This window comes from Scyliorhinus canicula, chromosome 7 (genome assembly GCF_902713615.1).
Source record: "Scyliorhinus canicula chromosome 7, sScyCan1.1, whole genome shotgun sequence".
Taxonomy (NCBI): Eukaryota; Metazoa; Chordata; class Chondrichthyes; order Carcharhiniformes; family Scyliorhinidae; genus Scyliorhinus; species Scyliorhinus canicula.
This window is the reverse complement of record NC_052152.1, coordinates 56982820-57003728: the sequence shown is the minus strand read 5'-3', so window position 1 is coordinate 57003728 and position 20909 is coordinate 56982820. Positions and strand designations below refer to the sequence as shown.

Sequence of the window (20909 nt, the reverse complement as noted above, 5' to 3'; positions counted from 1 at the left end):
TTTCGAAAAGCCATTATGACCCTGACTGACTTTTACCATGGAAGCGCAACTGTCCAGGCTTGGGAAGACAGCTGCATACAATGGAGTATTTTGTCACTGGCCTTGGTCTCTGGCCAGTCTTAGCCTTATCTGATTAGTTCCCAGCTAGTCGGCTTTCCTCAGTCTCATGGTTAATATGATTTAGTCAATTACTCTTAATGATTTCTCAATTAAACCTTTATTTATCTCATCAATAACTAACCCCAAAATCTGATTTATATCGCGGGGGGGGGGGGGGGGGGGGGGGCATGCAAACACTGGCCGAATTAGCAAACTCCACACGGTCAGTGACCTAGGGCTGGGATCAAACCCCGGTCCTCAGCTCGGTGAGGCAGCAGTGTTAACTACTGCGCCGCCGTGCCATCCTGGGAAGGGGGTTCTGACTATAATTTTTCAAACATTCTTCCTTATGGAGATCCCTATTTATTCTACTAATCCCGAGTCCTGTAAAGAGAGAGAGAGGCCAAAAATGGGTAATATCGGCAGTAGGCAGGTTTCTAGAGGCCTTGATGCTCATTTGAAAAAAAAAGTTAATTAAAGAAAGCTAGCAAGGATTTTAAAAGCTGTTTTCGGCTGACCTTTTCAGTTAATTGAGGAAATTACAGTATTGAGTTCTAAAATTTTTTTGTCTTGGTATATTTTTATCTGGCTGGTTAGAGTCTCTAATTCATACTTTCGGACAGTAAAATATTTGAGAAAACTCTGAAATCCGTTTCATGAAATTTACCCTTTTAACTGACACAAATATAATTTTGCTGAGAAAAGGGACATGATGTTGAAGCTTTTTACCTTGCACTCATCAGGATAGAATCGCAAGAATATCAAATCTCAAAATAGAGCAACAATTTATAAGGAATGAAAGTTGCCAAAACTCAGAACAGCATTAGATGTTATTCCACGCAACACTTACTACACAAACCCAACTGTGCTAAGAATTGCGCTAACAACCAATTTAAGATTATCAGTTGGGCTTGCAATGTGGCTCACATAGGTGCTAGAAGCTGCATATATTTACACTCTTGAGCCCTATCCTTTGCAAACAGAAATAATATGATCACTCATTACATATTTTTCAACTAAACAAATGCTTGGGGAACAGCCATGCCCTGTTTCATTCCCTATAGCAGAGTCGTGAATCAGTCGATTCGCCTGGTTTGAACTGAAACTAAAGCTTGGCAGTTAACTGTTCCCTGTTGCATTCTCCATGGCATTCTCAATGGCAAAATGCAATGTCTCTACCAATCAGAATCCACTTGACACCTGATAAGCACCCTCTTCTAATGCAGTCTTTGTGAATCTGTCCTGATGAGTCCAAGATGCAATTTCAACAGTTTATCTCTTTTGCTTCAATACTCAAGTTCTGTACTGCCAACATACTGTCGTTTACTCTAATTTAATGTTGGGCCAATCAAGTGATAGCTAGTAGATGTGGAGGAAAAAGTTACAATTATTGACAGGTTTTTGAAAGAGGTTGAGGCCTTCAAATAAAATTTTTAGCGTAACTACTCAAAAGATGCAAATGGTTTAACTATATTACCATAAAACATGTAATTAAAAGGTAACATTCAATACTTTATTTTCAGGCTGTTGTTGCTAGGCTGACAGAAAATGGAAAAATCATTTCTCAAAAGGTTTGAGCAATTTGGTTTGTCTATTTTCAAGGAATTTGCATATGACAAAATACATATTCGCATAATGGCCACTTTGTTGGGAAAAACTTGGCGAGAGATGGGGTTGGTCTGAACTGTGGCACACATTGCATCAGATAATGTATGGTAAACAGCAAGAAAGACAGACAGCAATTATGTGCTAGCAGTTTTTATACTGATGGATTACCGGTAAATTTCCTGTGGCATTGCTCATAGTAAGTAAAGGGTATTTGGTTTTATAAGGACAGAAGCATTTAATGTTCAACATTATTGTCATGCTGTGTGGTATTTTTAAGCTGTAGTTAAATTGCTTTAAATTGGCATTTTCCAAAGTCAGTTAGGGACTAATATGTTTGAGAGGTCGCTTATTTACCTGTGATATAAATACACATCCTTTTCAATTATAAAGGAAGTTTATTTTAAGCTGTGTTCATTCATATGTTCTGTTGTTTTGGTGTTTTGAATGATATCAATTGAATATGGATATGATACAACACGTGTATTGGATACTCGTGTGCAATGCTTTCAGGTGTGACAGATGGCATCGACTCAAAACATTTGGACATAAAGAATTTTTAGCTATAATTCCAGATCCTCCAGCCACATGCCCGATTCACATTTTGTCAGTGACTTACATATTGATGCAGCTGAACTTTTTACAATTGCAACAGAAGCATCTTTGGGCACCAGGTTAGAATTACCTGAGAAAGAGAAAATTGGGCAGAATTTAACCAGTTACCTTTTTGCAAGTGCATGTATGGACCAGCTTTGCCTTTTGTGGTGTTTAACCTCTGCCCCCGCCCCACCCCGCCAATAATTAAATAGCCTTCCCTACTCAATGTCTAAGCTCATGGGAACATTAGAACAGGAGTAGGCCATTGAATCTTTGAAACTCCAACACAAGTAACCCACCATAGGTCATTTTCCCTTGACACCTTGCTTAGCATATACTCTATTGATCTTATACAACAAAATATAGATAGATTGGAGAGTTGGGCAGAGAAATGGCAAATGGAGTTCAATCCAGGCAAATGTGAGGTGATGCATTTTGGAAGATCAAATTCAAGAGCGGACTATATGGTCAATGGAAGGGTTCTGGGGAAAGTTGATGTACAGAGAGATCTGGGAGTTCAGGTCCATTGTACCCTGAAGGTGGCAACGCAGGTTGATAGAGTGGTCAAGAAGGCATACAGCATGCTTGCCTTCATCGGACGGGGTATTGAGTACAAGAGTAGGCAGGTCATGTTAGAGTTGTATAGGACTTTGGTTAGGCCACATTTGGAATACTGCATGCAGTTCTGGTCGCCACATTACCAGAAGGATGTGGATGCTTTGGAGAGGGTGCAGAGGAGGTTCACCAGGATGTTGCCTGGTATGGAGGGTGCTAGCTATGAAGAAAGGTTGAGTAGATTAGGATTGTTTTCGTTGGAAAGACGGAGGTTGAGGGGGGACCTGATTGAGGTATACAAAATTATGAGAGGTATGGACAGAGTGGATAGCAACAAGCTTTTTCCAAGAGTGGGGGTGTCAGTTACAAGGGGGTCACGATTTCAAGGTGAGAGGGGGAAAGTTTAAGAGAGATGTGCGTGGAAAGTTTTTTACGCAGAGGGTGGTGGGTGCCTGGAACGCTTTACCAGCGGAGGTGGTAGAGGCGGGCACGATAGCATCATTTAAGAGGCATCTAGACAGGTATATGAACGGGCGGCAACAGAGGGAAGTAGACCTTGGAAAATAGGAGACAGGTTTAGATAAAGGATCTGGATCGGCGCAGGCTGGGAGGGCCGAAGGGCCTGTTCCTGTGCTGTAATTTTCTTTGTTCTTTGTCATATCATCCAAGCATCCAGAACCTTTTAAGGGAGATAATTGTAGGTTTTTACTGCCTAAATATGAATAATGACTGGTTAATATATGGAATTGTTTGCCAATGACAGTAGCTACCTTTGGACAAGTAAAATGTGTAAATAAATACCATGATCACCACTCTCGAGTCCAAATTTATGATTTTTTTTTTTGCAGCCTAAGGAAAGGCTCTCAGATATTTTTTGCTTATGTTTGTGTGCGTGCAAAATATCCAAGGAATGTTCCTGGGAAGACCAGCCCCATAGGTTATCATGGCAACATAATTGTTTATACCGAGAACCCAGGGGTTTATTATTTGGCTGGTTAACAGTACCACTTGAAGGGTGGCATCTGGCATAGTGGTTAGCATTGCTGCCTACGGCACTGAGGACCCGGGTTCAAATCCCGGCCCTGGGTCACTGTCCATATGGAGTTTGCACATTCTCCCGGTGTCTGCGTGGGTTTCACCCTCACAACCCAAAAGATGTGCAGGTTAGGTGGATTGCCCACACTAAATTGCCACTTAATTGGGAAAGAAAATAATTGGGTACTCTAAATTTATTTTTAAAAAAAAGAATACTACTTGGGTGTTGCAATTGGGAAAGGTAAATATGCACGGGGTTGGTTTTACATACTCATAAGAGAAAACACCTAGAACAACAAGAACAATTTGTATTTAAATATTGCCGTAACAGGAAATCATGCCAAGATGCTTCATACTGGTGTAATTGGATAAAAGTGTGTGCCAGGCTAATAGTGGAGATATTAGAAGGCTTTTTTTTTTGTAGAAATGTGGGTCGTAAGGTCTGTGAATGAGGTAGAGAAAGTTAATCATGTAATTTCTGAACTTTTAGTCTAGTCGGCTGAAGCATGGTCACCAAGGTTAGAATAAAGGGAGTTGTTTTTTTGGGGAGAGACGGGGAGGTTACGGGACTGCAGAATTCATTGGTTAGAGGATTGGAGATTCGGAAAAGCAAGGCTATGAAATAGCTTAATGAAAAGGGAAATTTAAAATTTCGGGTGGCGGCGGGGGCGGGCGGCGCTGTGCAGGAACCAAGTTGACAGAAAACCAAATTATCTGCAGACTATACACAGAACTCCCAGTTCAAGTGCAGTTCTTATGCTGGTTAATTGGAATATAATGTCTCAAATATCCAGTGCTCCAGAGGCTAGAACTTCTTGGCTCTGCTTTACTATAACTTACCACTACCAGTAATTCCAATGCAAACTTTGGCTTCAAAATTGCCTTTTTTTTGTCAAATAACAGTGAAAAATGTTGTACTGCAACTTTGATTAATGTGTGGTATTATTTTGGTTATTGAATAACATTCCATATGTTTTTTTCTCTCTCTCAAACTTTTGAGACAGTTCTACTGTTGGAAATACGTTTCTCATCATTTTTAATAGAAACCACCTTTGAAAACTTGTCACTAGAAATTAGTGACATGGCCCTTATGTGGCATTATGTTATCAAAGAACAGCACAGGAACAGGCACTTCAGCTCTCCAAGCCTGTGCCGATCACGTGTCCTATCTAGACCAACCGCTTGTATCCTTCTATACCCAGTCTGTTCATGTGTCTATCTAGATAAGTCTTAAAGGTTGCTGACGTATCTGCTTCAAACACCTCACTTGGCAGTGCATTCCAGGCCACCCTCTGGATGAAAGAACTTTGCCCACACATCTCCACTGAACCTTGTCCCCTCTCACCTTGAACTTGTTACCCTTGTAATGGTCATTTCCACCCTGGGAATTGTTCACCCTGTCTATATCCCTCATAATTTTATAAACTTCTATCTGTCGCCCCTCGCCCTCTGTCTTTCTAGGAGAACAATCCCAGTTTATTCAATCTCCTCAGAGCTAATATTATTATTATAATACTCTCCATACCAGGCAACATCCTGGGAAACCTTTTCTGTACTCTCTCCAAAGCCTCCCTGTCCTTCTGGTAGTGTGGTGACCAGAATTGGACACAGTATTCCAAATGTGGCCTAACCAACGTTCTATATAACTAACAATTTGCAAACTCGGTGCCCCGTCTGATGAAGGTTTTCTTTACCACCATTTCCACCTGTGTTGCAACTTTCAAGGATCTGTGGACCTGCACGCCCAGATCTCTCTGTATCTATGTTCCTAATAGCTCTGCCATTTATTTTATAGCTCCCCACCTGAATTGGATGTACCAAAATGCATCACCTTGCATTTGTCCAGGTTAAATTCCATCTGCCATTTCTCCGTCCAATTTTGCAGCCTATCTATTGCCTGCTGTATCTTCTGGCACTCTTCATCACTATCCGCAACTCCAGCAATCTTGGTATCATCTGCATCTTGCTAATGGGACCAGCTATGTTTTCTTCCAGGTCATTTTATATATAATATATATATATATATATATATATATATTGCAAACAACAGAGATCCCAGTACTGAACCCTGTGGAACACCGCTAGTTACAGACCTCCATTCGGAAAAATTCCCTTCCACTGCTTCCCTCTATCTTTTATGGCCAAGCCAGTTCTGTGATCTAGCTAGTTCGCCCCTGACCCCATGTGATTTAATCTCTTGCACCAGCCTGCCATGAGGGACCTTGTCAAATACTTTACTAAAAGTCCATATCAGCAACATCCACAGCCCTTCCCTCATCAATCATTGTGTCATCTCCTCAAAAAACTCAAATCAGTGAGACATAGCCTCCCTCGTGCAAAACCATACTGTCTGTCGCTAATAAGACCATTCACTTCCAAATGTGCATAGATCCTATCGCTGAAAATCTTTTTCAACAATTTCGCTATCAGTGACGTCAAGCTCACTGACCTATAATTATCCGGGTTATCTTTGCTACCCTTTTTAAATAAAGGGACAACATTGGCTATCCTGCAATTCTTTTATCACAATTTCTCGCGCAATGTTTGATCATTCCTTACTTAGTAACTTAAATTTCTATTGTCTAAAATAAAGATTTAAACAAAATGAAGTGTTAAAATATTTCCCAAGAACGTGGTTAAATGTCAGTTTATTTTTCTCAATGGCTTGGATTTTATAGAAGGCCCCTGCTTTTCACTTAAGGTTTGATTTGGAATTGGTTCTTTCTTCACAGCTGTGACGCTGGAATCTGAATTTTGCTTTTGTAGTCAGAGAATATGTAGTTAGTGGAGTTGGGACAGACGTGCCGCTAGAAAGACTTGGCTTGTGGGATGATGAGGTAGGGGGACCTGCAAGAGAGTTGAGCCACTGAGGGGTACATTTGCCCTCAATTTAAACTCCAGATGCAATATGCAGCTGATACTGTGAAATATTTTAACACTTCATTTTCTTTATTTTGGACATTAGAAATATCAGTTACGAAGTAAGAAATGATCATAACTTGCACATGAGAAATTTTCAAAGAATGAGTTGTGGTAGAGGAAAAACATAGTGCGCCATAGTGGTCGTGTATGTAATTTCATAGTGCTCTTCCACCTCATTGGAAAGCAAAAAAGGAACAAAGACAAATTCAAAACAGATGAGAAGCAGGGAGGGAGGGAGAGACAACTGTGGAAGAGGAAATATAGAAATGACAGCATAACATGAAATATAAAATCAAAATAATATTTATTTAAAAAGGGCGATCTATGACAAAATGGAATTTAAGTTACGCCTGCATTTCCTGGTCTAGGTGTTCCCCATTCTCCAACTCTGTTTCTCCTAAAGATGGCAATTCACAGCCACTCCACCCGCAGTCTTCCTCCTAACAGGAAAGGAAAGAAGTGGTTACTTTGTGTTATCAACAACGCAATGGCTAAAATAATTTTGCTGGATCAAGGCATATTTGGCTTCCCATGTTTTTCCTACATCATTTGCTGGAAATTCTGATAATTGACCAAAACACTAAGATATCTGGGACCTTCATGGATGTCAGGATCAACAGTGTATCTCCAATTATCAAGTGAGATTTAAGGATCGAGAAAGAAACTGAAGAACAGCAGAGAAGGAATTAGTCAAATCGGGAACAGAAAGAAGGAATGAAGAGAGGAAGAAGATAGAAATTGATTGGCATTGCATTAACAATTGTTGAATGGGTAATTGGCATTGTTCATTGAGCTCCAGCTTTTGTTGCTGGTTTATGGACAATTCATGTGAGAATTCCACACATTGTTAAAAATAATGAGAAAAGGAATGAGCTGCTGTTTGATTTTTTTTTTAAATTTAGAATACTCAGTTATTTTTTTCCAGTTAAGGGGCAATTTAGCGTGGCCAATCCACCTACTCATCACATCTTTGGGTTGTGGAGTTGAAACCCACGCAGACACGGAGAGAATGTGCAAGAGCTGCTGTTTGAGCAAGTACACAGTTGAGGTGGCATCAATAGACCGGAGAGTTCTGGCACTTCACAATTCATTGCCGTCACTTTACTCCCTGAATTTGCTTACTAATCTGTTCATTAATAACTGCAAGCATTATTAATACACCATTATTTTTGCTAGAAAGTCTGACCCTACATTTATTGAGCAGCAAATCACTTGTATGGTTACAGTTTCTTAAAATTCTAAATTAATTGATCATCAAATTTTCATATTTTAAATGGTTTTCCTATAATGTTCTGTCTCGGTGTGTACATCGAGTTGCTTGATTTTTTATCAGCGATTTAAAGTTTCTACCATTTGATTCCCAATTTTTTTTTACTCTGGAAGGGTGACCATAATACAATTAATTGATACTTAGTTCAATTCAAAACTAGAATCCTAAATCTAATTGATGGAAATTACAAAGCTGAGGAGCTAGTTGGCTATGCTAGATTGGGGGGAACTTTATTAGAAGACAGTGACGATGGATAGGCAGTGGCTAATATTTAAGGAACAAAAATATGCATTGTAACAGTTATACATTCCTTTCTGTTGTAAAAACGTAACAGGCTATATGGCTAAAAAAATAAATTAAAGCTAGTATTAAATCCAAAGCAGGGTCATATAAAGTTGCTAAAGAAAATAGCAAACCCGAGGATTGGGAGCAGTTTAGAATTCATGTTAAGCAAACCTATTGGAGTTTTCTGAGGATGTAACTAATGGAATAGATAAAGGAGAACCAGTGGATGTGGTATATTTGGATTTTCAGAAAGCTTTTAACAGCATCCCATATAAGAAGGTAGTATGCAAAATTAAAACACATGGGATTGGGGTAATATATCGGCCTGGATTGAGAATTGGTTAGCAGACAGGAAACAGCGTAGGAATAAATGGGTCTTTTTCGGAGTGGCAGGCAGTGACTAGTGGGGTACCAAAGGGACCAGTGCTTGGACTCCCATCTATTCACTATATATATCAGTGATTTGGATCAGAGAACAAGGGGTCATGGTCTCAGGATACGGAGTAAGTCATTTAGGACTGAGATGAGGAGAAATTTCTTCATCTGAGGGTAGTGAACCTGTGGAATTCTCTACCACAGAAGGCTGTGGAGGCCAAGTCACTGAATATATTTAAGAAGGAAACAGATTTCTTAGGCACTACAGACATCAGGAGGTATGGGGAGGGAGCAGGAGTATGGCATTGAGATAGAGTATCAGCCATGGTCATGTTGAATAGCGGAACAGGCGCTGAATTTTTCCATGAATTCTGCACTTTGAAATCCTTCTCTGACTTCTGCTTTTGCAAGTGTATTTAAAATATATTGTGCATTTGATATTTGAAAAAGAACACAATGGGACTCGGCTTCTGAACACAATGACGGAATGGGAATAGGCTTGCTATTGGTTCTGACCGAGGAGGATGCATACAGTGTGCCTGCACCTAGTTGTCAGTGCAATGTGTTGCCATATATCTTTGCCAAATGTACCAGAATGGAAACTGTCTGGTGAGGGGAGATTGGTTGTGGGGTACGAACATCGCAAAGCATTGATTCCAGGCACAGTTCTGAGATTGTGGCCCAGAACACGAAGCAGCAAGGCTGGTCGTTCCCGAGCATGACTGCTGACTGAAATGAAAGCAGGAGGTTGACTTAATGGAGAGCACATTTGCAAGCACCATGCAAAGATGAAACCCTGCAGCTTTTACTTCCCCTTTCCCTTACTGATGACACCTACTCTCCAGGTCATACCTATCCATAAGGCTGAATTTTAAGGAGCACAGATACCTTGGAGGGTTGTGGAACTGACTAAGGTTATAAGGCCATGGAGAGTAGAATGTTTGGAGACTGGCCAGAAGTGTTAGAATAGTGTATGTGTGGAATTCAACAGCAGGTGAGCTGAGGCAAGGGTAAAGATTGTAATGCTACAGAGGGGCAACTAGGCATCGGTAATGGCATAATTTTGTGGTTGGAAGTTTATCAGAACAGTCTGGTTCAGCCTCGAGAGGAATGAAATCGGTGTGAAGGGAACGGCTTTGTCATGTGGACCGAAGACGATGACCTGTGGCTTCCTGGCTCCCCACCAGCATTTAGTTTCTTGGATTTTTTCCTACTAGTAAAGTAGTTATATATGGGATTCCAAACCAAGTCTGTTCATACTGCCTTGGCTTGATAGTCAAGGTCAGTAAAATGAAATGCATTGATGATGTTTTCAGTATGCTTTGTAAGTGTTGCACTGGGGTTTGTAAAGTATGAAATACAATTTTAAACTATTTCTTTACTGTTAAGTTGTAATCTTTTAAAGTATTTAAAGTACAGTTATCAAAGACTGCTGCAGCCGTGTATTTTGTACAGTGCACCATTCAGCCTTTGTTTTCCATTCATGGCCCCTTTTATGATTTTCCCTAATTTCCATCATTAGTTCAGTACTGCTTGATTTTTTTTCTTTGTCGTAAGTTTGCTTTGACATTGTTTATTTTCTTACAGCATTTTCAGTTGGCGTTGATTGATTCCAACCCTTGCACTCTGTCCAAAGCGGAAAGTAAGTAATTATCTTTTTTGACAAACTTGGGGGTGGTATATAAATTCTCTAATGTCCATAACTGACAAAGAACTAAGGATTACTTATTTCCTGTAATTACACCATTCCTTACGTTTAAATCCCAGTCAAATGTACACAAAATTTGTGAACATGGTGTTCAAATTGAGGGTTTCTCTGTTGACATGCGAGTGTACTGTAAGTTTTTGCTTGGAATGCTGTCATCCCCAACAGTTAAGAAATGGTGTGTATAAGATGTTACTTCTATCCAAGAGAATCTGGAATTATTGGTTGTTCATTGCTATGTGCAACAGCTTTAACATAGATGGTATTCCTAAGTTTCACTGAAAATTATTTTTTGTTCTTGATGGGAGGGCAGCATGGTAGCATAGTGATCAGCACAATTGCTTCACAGATCCAGGGTCTCAGATTCGATTCATGGCTCGGGTCACTGTCTGTGCAGAGTCTGCGCGTTCTCCCCGTGTGTGCGTGGGTTTCCTCCGGGTGCTCCGGTTTGCTCCCACACTCCAAAGATGTACAGAAAGGTGGATTGGCCATGATAAATTGCCCTTAAGTGTCCAAAATTGCCCTTCGTGTTGGGTGGAGTTACTGGGTTATGGGGATAGGGTGGAGGTGTGGGCTTGGGTAGGGTGCTCTTTCCAAGAGCCGGTGCAGACTCGATGGGCTGAATGTCCTCCTTCTGCACTGTAGATTCTATGATTTAGTGGCATCTCGGTTAATCCAGAATAAGATGACAATCCTTATTGATCAGCAAAGCATTGCTACCATTACATTCCTGATCGAATCTACTGTTGGGGCTGCATAAATTTATTTTGCGGTGCACTCTTCTGAGCACTTGCAGCAAATATTACTGCAGGTGATGGAGTCTATTTTGAATGTGTGCGCAGGTAACAATTATGCACCATGTATTTCAACATCAAACATTTCATTCCCAATAGTACTGATGGAAATCCGTTTTCTGGCAGGAGATACACTTGTAAAACATGTCAGATGTCAATGGATAAGATCCATGTTTATACAGTACAATTTAAAAATAAATCTTTGGCACTGGTTTGGTATGATCAACGAAAACTATATATCTTTGAAGTTAGCAGGGAGATTCTGTACAATTCTAATGCATCTCCACAGGAGTCTTTCCCCTAGTTTCTGGGTACTTTTTCTCTTAGCCAGATATGTAGGGAGTTAAATTTCCCACCAAAAGTATACGTATACACAAGGAAGTGTCAGAACATTAACATTTAATGAATTATCAGAATATTTTTATTTTCAAAACAGAATATTTTGCAGGTCTCTATTTAAAGGTATTTTGGGAATGGTGCTATAATGTTTGACTTGAGTACTTTATTGACAGTATTCATTTTCCTTTTTATAAGCAGTTTGGAAAGTAAGAGTAGGTAGAGAAATGGACGTTTCTCTGCGTGCCTTGGTGATTGTGCAAAATGATGCCTCAATTGGGTTGTAAGAATTGTTAAAACTTTGAAAACTTGATTCATGTGATGATTGTCCAATGATGGCTTATTGAAATACTTCAAATCTATTCTGTCCAAAATTATTCCATTGATAAATGGCATTTCATAACTGTTTGCAGACCTATTTTTATAGTTTTAGATCATGCATAGTAAGTGTGCACCTCTCACCTTCGATCGCAAACTTTCCAAAAAATGTATTATCTGTGTGTAGTATAATCCCTACTATTTGATTGCTGAAATATATTCAAATATTTGTCCACGTGCCTTTGCAAGAGCATTAGTGCAGCAGAGAAACTCAAGATTGTTGGTACACATTTACGAGGTTGTATTTTCATATTTGTTGGAGAAGAATTTCTCAATACCGGTAAACTGTTATTTGCACAACAACACCTCAAGAGGCTGGATTTAGTCCCACAGTCATAGAATCTACAGTGCAGAAGGAGGCAATTCGGCCCATCGAGTCTGCACCACCCTTGGAAAGAACACCCAACCTAAGCCCACACCTCCACCCTATCCATGTAACCCAGTAACCCCTCCGAAACCTTTTGGACACTAAGGGTAATTTAGCATGGCCAATCCACCTAACCTCATCTTTGGACTGTGGGAGGAAACCGGAGCAGCCGGAGGAAACCCACGCAGACACGGGGAGAACATGCAGACTCCTCACAGACAGTGGCCCAAGCTGGGAATCGAACCTGGGACCCTGGAGCTATGAAGCAACTGCCAAAAGACTTCAATATAGTAAACGAGGAGGTGTTAGCTAATAATTGAACCATGTGTTACTATTTAGTCTGTAAGAGGCTGGATGATTGCTAATCTTGCTGTGATCTGTTATGTTGCATACTACAGTCCTAAGTCATAGCAAGAGACTTATTTTGGTTTTTAGTCCATTATTATGGAGAAAATTACCTTGATGCTTCTGTGTTTGTTAAAAGAACGATTGCTGTCCAAGTAAAATGTACCATTTTCACTTGTTTAAATAGTATATATTTTTATTTTAAAGGTTCTAGTGTGTTCATCACCCGAGGCAGGTGTGATTACAGAAGAATGCTTTAAAGTATTCGTTCTTGCACAAAACTGCACATTTTTGGACTTCTGTCAAGTTCTGTATTGGGGCTTGCAAACTGACCCACAGTGTTTGTTCATATTATTTTTTTAAATAGAAACCAAAATACTTCCTTTCTGAGAATAAGTACTTAATAAATCATTTCTGCAATCGCTGAAACATATTTTTATGTATTTGCTGTTTGTATAAACATATTCTTGATGGTTAATTTTGGACTTGCAGAAAGCTATTTGCATTCTCGATGTCAACGGGTATTCTTTCATTACCTTGCCTCACTGCCTCAATAATCTTTTTACTTTGCCACACAACAAAATCAGCTTTCTTGGACATGTTTATTGTTCTTTAGGTTATTTCTGTGCAAATGAAAAATCCATTCTTGATTGCGGCTGGGAATACCAAGGGTGCAATTTCCCTGATGGGTTCCTCCCGTGCTCGTCTAGACGAATCACTGCTGCTTAAAGCGCAAACTCCTTTTGTATTGTATCTATTAATTCTTTGCGCTTCCTTCACCTCTCACCATCACTCGCCTTATTTCCATTTCATCCTGCATTCAACATGCATCTCTTAATCTCACTAATTTGACTCATTCCTCTGTTCCACCCCCATGCTAATTTGCTTCTGGGAAAACCTCTATGATTGCAGTCAAGATTGTCTTTAAAAACACTTTTTATGTTCTTGAAAGTACTTGGCCTTTTCTAAGAAAGTAAATGTGCAGTATTGACTTCAAACTTGCAGCCAGTTCCCACGTGGCTGCCCTGCTTTGATTAAATGGCACTCTGCAATGCCACTTTCTGTTCATACCAGCATTCCATTTCCCTTCTCCCATTACTCCCACAAACCTTTCCAACATCAGCAAAACATAATCTCTCACGCACCTATAGACACTGCAACATCTTCCCTAACTTTTTTGTGGAATGTGAATTTTTCATGACATAAATGTAGCAATGAAATTCAGTACATAAATCTGGAATGCAGTTAAACCAAAAAGAGTCTATGGTAGGGATTTGCAGTTTCTACAAAAATTTTAATATAATTTGGACCTGAAACTTGCCTATAGTTGCATAATAATTTGAAACAATATTATTTCACTTGGATACCATTGAGTCACATTGACTAGATTGTTATATCACCCAGTAGTGTGCTCTCTGACTCATTGAGGAATGCCGTGGGAAATCCACTGGTATATTTACAAATTAATAAGAGATCACAGAATTGTTACGACGCAAAAGGAGGCCATTTGACCCATCGTTCTGCACCAGCTCTCCAAACGAGCATCATTCTGGATTCTCCCTCCGTGTACCCGAACAGGAGCCGTAGTCTGACGACTAGGGGATTTTCACAGTAACTTCATTGCAGTGTAATGTAAGCCTACTAGTGACACCAATAAAGATGATTATTATTTCGACTTAGTGCCATTCCCCTGTCTTTTCCCCATACCCCTGGACATTGTTTCTATTCAAGCAATCAGCTGATGCCCACTTGAATGCCTCTCTTGAACCCGCCTCCATCACACTTCCAGGCAGTGCACTCCAGACCCTTTTTCCAAAAGCTTTTTCTCACATCACATTTGCTGCTTTTGTAAATCTGTGCCCTCAGTCTTGTTCCTTTTACGAACGGGAACGGTTTCTCCCTATCTACTGTCCTGTCCCCTCATGACTTTGAACTTCTCTGCCATAGATGTTACTATACTAGCATTTAATCATCTTTGGTGCTTGAATGAGTTCCCCAATCCTGTCTAGACATTATTTTCCTTGACTGTCTGTCCTGTTGTCATAGTTTTAAGATCAAAGAACAGTACAGCGCAGGGACAAGCCCTGCGGCCTCCCAAGCCTGTACCGGTCATCATACCAACTTTTGCCAAAACCTTCAGCACTTCCTTGTGATGTATCCCTCTATACCCATCCTACCCACCCATGTGTTTGTCAAGATGCCTTTTGAAGGTCGTTAATGTATCTGCTTCCACAAACTCCCTTGGCAACGCAATCCAGGCACTCACCACCCTATATGTAAAAAAAAAAAACCTGCCTCGCTCATCTCCTTTAAACTTTGCCCCACAACCTTAAACCTATGCCCCCTGATGACTGACCCCTCCATCCTGGGAAGGAGTGCTTGCCCATCCACTCTATCCATGCCCTCATAACATTGTAGACCTCTATCAGGTCACCCCTCAACCTCCGCCTATCTAATGAAAACAGTCCGAGTCTATTCCGTCTCTCCACATAGCTAACACCCTCTAGACCAGACAACATCCTGGTGAACCTCCTCTGCACCCTCTCCAAAGCCTACACATCCTTCTGGTGGTGTGGCGACCAGAATTGTGCGCAGTATTCCAAGTACGGCCATACCAATGTTCTATACAACTGTAGCATGACTTGCCAGTTTTTATATTCCATGCACCGTCAAATGAAGGCAAGCATTCCGTATGCTTTTTTGACTACCTTGTCCACTTGTGTTGCCATCGTCAAAGATCTGTGGACCTGCATGCCCAGATCTCTGAATTTCTATATTCCCAAGAGTTTTACAATTATACGGTATATTTCCCCTCTATGTTAGACCTACCAAAATGCATTACTTCACATTTGTCCGGATTAAACTCCATTTGCCATTTCTCTGCCCAAGTTTCCAAACTATCTATGTCCTGCTGTATCTTCTGACAATCCTCAACACTATCTGCCACTCCACCAACCTTGGTGTTATCCGCGAACTTACTAATGAGACCAGCTACATTTTCGTCCAAATCGTTTATGTACACTACAAACAACAGAGACCCAAGCACTGTTCCCTGTGGAACACGACTAGTCACAATCTTCAATTGTGAAAAACACCCTTCTACTGCTACCCTTTACCTTCTGTGACCGAGCCACCTCACCTCTGATCCCGTGTGATTTCACCTTTTGTACCAGTCTGCCGTGAGGCACCTTGTCAAAGGCTTTACTGAAGTCCATGTAACTAATGTCCACCGACCTCCCCATATCAATCCTCTTTGTCATCGCCTCAAAAAACCCGATCAAGTTAGTGAGGCACGACCTCTCCTTCACAAAATCATGCTGTGTATCGCTTATGATACCATTTGTTTCCAAATGGGTATAAATTTTGTCCCTGAGAATTATCGCCAATAATTTACCTACAACCGGAGTACGGCTCACTGGCCTATAGTTTCCAGGATTATCGCTGCTACCTTTCTTAAGCAGCGGTACCACATTAGCTATTCTCCAGTCCTCTGGGATTTCACCTGCAGCCAATGAGGATATAAAGATGTCAGTCGAGGCCCCAGCAATTTCCTCCCTTGTTTTCCTCCGTATTCTGGGGTAAATCCTATCCAGCCCAGGAGACTTAATCACCTTTAGTCATCTTGGTTTGATATTGTTCATGTACTGTCAATTGAATATCTTGCGAATTCAATATATATTATAATGCAAACTATAATATATTGAAAAAATAAAATGGTTTACAGTGTCCACTACTAAAATTAATTTCTCTTTTGTTGCAGTTCAGTTCCATGTTGCTCACTTGTATGAAATCCAGGTAAGCAATCCTCATATCCATCAAACTGACTGTCTTCAATGGCCTCTTCAGTTGCCTCTTCAGTTATATTGAGGGTGAATCTGCTACACTATCTTTACAGGAAGTATAATGGAGGTTGTTCAGGGAGGATAAGGGGATGAGTTAATGAGGTCGGAGGAGGCTTTACAGAGCTTGGGGCTCGCTGTGAGGTGAGTGTGGCTGAGAGGTGGTGGAAGGGAGGGTGAGTGAGACCAGTTGTAGAAAAAAAGTGTGACGGGAACGAGGTTGAGATTGTGGAGAGAGAAAAGTGTTTTGACACTTGCCAGTCTGCAGGACCCGTGGTAAGTTTGCTCAGCTGTTTGTTTTGAGTTGTCAGGGTGTCATTGCTCTTCTGACTCTAGACGAACAGTCTTCGTGCTTCACTGATTTTTGTATAAATTTGTGAAAAGAGACTTGAATTTATTTAACACTTTATCCTGTCTCTGAAATTCATTTGTGCTGAGGGTCGACAAGTCAAATGGGCCAGATGGGATATATCCAAGGATTCTTGGGGAGGCAAGGGATGAGATTGCAGAGCCTTTGGCTTTGATCTTTGGGTCCTCACTGTCCACGGGGATAGTGCCAGAGGACTGGAGAGTGGCGAATGTTGTTCTTCTGTTCAAGAAAGGGAATAGGAATGACCCTGATAATTATAGGCCAGTTAGTCTTACTTTGGTGGTCGGTAAGTTAACGGAAAAGGTCCTGAAGGATAGGATTAATGACCATTTGGAAAGATGCAGCTTAATCTGGGATAGTCAACACGGATTCATGAAGGGTAAGTCTTGCCTCACAAATCTGATTGAATTATTTGAGGATGTAACTAAGTGTTTAGATGAAGGTAGATCAGCTGATGTCGTATACATGGATTTTAGTAAGGCGTTTGATAAGGTTCCCCATGGTCGGCTCATGAAGAACTTAAGGAGGTGTGGGATAGAGGGAAATTTGGCCAATTGGATAAGTAACTGGCTATCACATAGAAGAAAGAGGGTGGTGGATGGAAAATTTTCAGACTGGAGACCAGCTACCAGTGGTGTACCACAGGGGTCAGTGCTGGGTCCTCTGTTATTTGTGATTTTTATCAATGACTTGGAGGAGGGGGCTGAAGGGTGGGTCAGTAAATTTGCTGATGACGCCAAGATTGATGGAGTAGTGGAGGAGGTGGAGGGCTGTTGTAGGCTGCAAAGAGACATTGATAGGATGCAGAGCTGGACCGAAAAATGGCAGATGGAGTTTAACCCTGATAAGTGCGAGGTGATTCATTTTGGCAGAAAAAATTTGAATGTGGATTACAGGGTCAACGGCAGGATTCTGAGGAATGTGGATGAACAGAGAGATCTTGGGGTTCATGTCCACAGATCTCTGAAGGTTGCCACTCAAGTGGATAGAGCCGTGAAGAAGGCTTATAGTGTGTTAGCGTTTATTAACAGGGGGCTTGAGTTTAAGAGCTGCGGGGTTATGCTGTATCTATACATGACCCTGGTGAGACCACATTTGGAGTATTGTGTGCAGTTCTGGTCACCTCATTATAGAAACGATGTGGAAGCATTGGAAAGGGTGCAAAGGAGATTTACCAGGATGCTGCCTGGTTTGCAGGATGGGTCTTATGAGGAAAGGTTGAGGGAGCAAGGGCTTTTCTCTTTGGAGCGGAGGAGGATGAGAGGCGACTTTATAGAGGTTTATAAGATGATGAGGGGGATAGATAGAGTGGGCGTTCAGAGACTATTTCCTCGGGTGCATGTAACTGTTACAAGGGGGCATAACTATAAGATTCAGGGTGGGAGATATAGGAGGGATGGCCGAGGTAGGTTCTTTACTCAGAGAATGGTTAGGGTGTGGAATGGACTGCCTGCTGTGATAGTGGAATCGGACACTTTAGGAACTTTCAAGCGGTTATTGGATAGGCACATGGAGCACACAAGAATGACTGACAGGGAGTGGGATAGCTTGATCTTGGTTTCGGACAATGCTCGGCACAACATCGAGGGCCGAAGGGCCTGTTCTGTGCTGTGCTGTTCTATGTGTGTACCAAGCCATATGACTCAAGTTTACCCAAATAGTTTTAATTAAATTCTATACACAAGAGATTATGGAAATCAGGCATGATGGCAGATCAAAATTGAATTTGATTCCCAATACTTCAGTGTCTTCAAAATACAGTTGTGCCATGTTGATGTAGTAGAGATTTCTCAATGGAACTATTTCATAGCCAGTCTTTATATGAGCAGGTAGTGAGGACACCAACAAGAGGGAAAAACATACTTGACCTCATCCCAACTTGCCTGCTGCATCTGTCCCTCACAGTATCAGTAGGAGTGACCGTCTTGTGAACATAAGAACTAGGAGCAGGAGTAGGCCATCTGGCCCCTCGAGCCTGCTCCGCCATTCAATGAGATCATGGCTGATCTTTTGTGGACTCAGCTCTACTTTCCGGCCCGAACACCATAACCCTTAATCCCTTTATTCTTCAAAAAACTATCTATCTTTACCTTAAAACATGTAATGAAGGAGCCTCAACTGCTTCACTGGGCAAGGAATTCCATAGATTCACAACCCTTTGGGTGAAGAAGTTCCTCCTAAACTCAGTCCTAAATCTACTTCCCCTTATTTTGAGGCTATGCCCCCTAGTTCTGCTTTCACCCGCCAGTGGAAACAACCTGCCCGCATCTATCCTATCTATTCCCTTCATAATTTTAAATGTTTCGATAAGATCCCCCCTCATCCTTCTAAATTCCAACAAGTACAATCCCAGTCTACTCAACCTCTCCTCGTAATCCAACCCCTTCAGCTCTGGGATTAACCTAGTGAATCTCCTCTGCACACCCTCCAGTGCCAGTACGTCCTTTCTCAAGTAAGGAGACCAAAACTGAACACAATACTCCAGGTGTGGCCTCACTAACACCCTATACAATTGCAACATAACCTCCCTAGTCTTAAACTCCATCCCTCTAGCAATGAAGGACAAAATTCCATTTGCCTTCTTAATCACCTGTTGCACCTGTAAACCAACCTTCTGTGACTCATGCACTAGCACACCCAAGTCTCTCTGCACAGCAGCATGCTTTAATATTTTATCGTTTAAATAATCCCGTTTGCTGTTATTCCTACCAAAATGGATAACCTCACATTTGTCAACATTGTATTCCATCTGCCAGACCCTAGCCCATTCACTTAACCTATCCAAATCCCTCTGCAGACTTCCAGTATCCTCTGCACTTTTCGCTTTACCACTCATCTTAGTGTCATCTGCAAACTTGGACACATTGCCCTTGGTCCCCAACTCCAAATCATCTATGTAAATTGTGAACAATTGTGGGCCCAACACTGATCCCTGAGGGACACCACTAGCTACTGATTGCCAACCAGAGAAACACCCATTAATCCCCACTCTTTGCTTTCTATTAATTAACCAATCCTCTATCCATGCTACTACTTTACCCTTAATGCCATGCATCTTTATCTTATGCAGCAACCTTTTGTGTGGCACCTTGTCAAAGGCTTTCTGGAAATCCTGATATACCACATCCATTGGCTCCCCGTTATCTACTACACTGGTAATGTCCTCAAAAAATTCCACTAAATTAGTTAGGCATGACCTGCCCTTTATGAACCCATGCTGCGTCTGCCCAATGGGACAATTTCTATCCAGATGCCTCGCTATTTCTTCCTTGATGATAGATTCCAGCATCTTCCCTACTACCGAAGTTAAGCTCACTGGCCTATAATTTCCTGCTTTCTGCCTACCTCCTTTTTTAAACAGTGGTGTCACGTTTGCTAATTTCCAATCCACCGGGACCACCCCAAATTCCATCTTCATATTGAGGATACCCTCCACCGTGATGTGTGGCGCTTCCAGTGTGCTAAATGGAACAGATTTCAAATACATTAGCAGCTCATCCATTACTGGGCAATCATGAGGCACTGGGCCAACAACAGCAGCAGTAAAATTGTACTTCACCACCATCTGTAACTTCATGACCTGGCATATCTCTCACTCTACCATTATCACCAAGCCAGGGGATCAACCCTAGTTCAATGAAGATTGCAGGAGGGCACACCAGGAGCAGCACCAGGCACACCTAAAAATGAGTTGTTAACTTGGTGAAGCTTCAACGCAGGACTACTTGCATGCCAACAGCATAAGCAACAAGTGATAAATAGAGCTAAGCAATCCCACAAACAACAGATCACACCTAAGCTCTGCAGTCCTGCCAATTCCAGTTGCTCCACAAATATCCCCATTCTCAAGGATGGGGAGGCCCAGCACATTAGTGCAGAAGGCAAGGCTAAAGTTTTACAGTAATCTTCAGCCAGAAGTGCCAAGCGGATGATCCATCTCTGTCTCCCCCACTCCCCAGCATCAGTGGGCAGCACGGTAGCACAGTGGCTATGTGGGCAGCACGGGAATGGGAATGTTGGCACGGTGGCAGA

At 41.4% G+C, this 20909-nt stretch overlaps 1 protein-coding gene across 2 annotated transcripts in view; it reads left to right on the top strand.

Annotated features, from left to right (window-relative positions):
• kdm6a (lysine (K)-specific demethylase 6A) overlaps nucleotides 1-20909 on the top strand; it is a 334942-nt gene that overhangs the window by 180088 nt on the left and 133945 nt on the right. For both annotated transcript variants that reach the window (XM_038802080.1, XM_038802081.1), the window contains 2 exons: nucleotides 10331-10385; nucleotides 16429-16463. In XM_038802080.1, the coding sequence (XP_038658008.1) occupies nucleotides 10331-10385; nucleotides 16429-16463 (90 nt within the window). The remainder of the gene's footprint in view (nucleotides 1-10330; nucleotides 10386-16428; nucleotides 16464-20909) is intronic.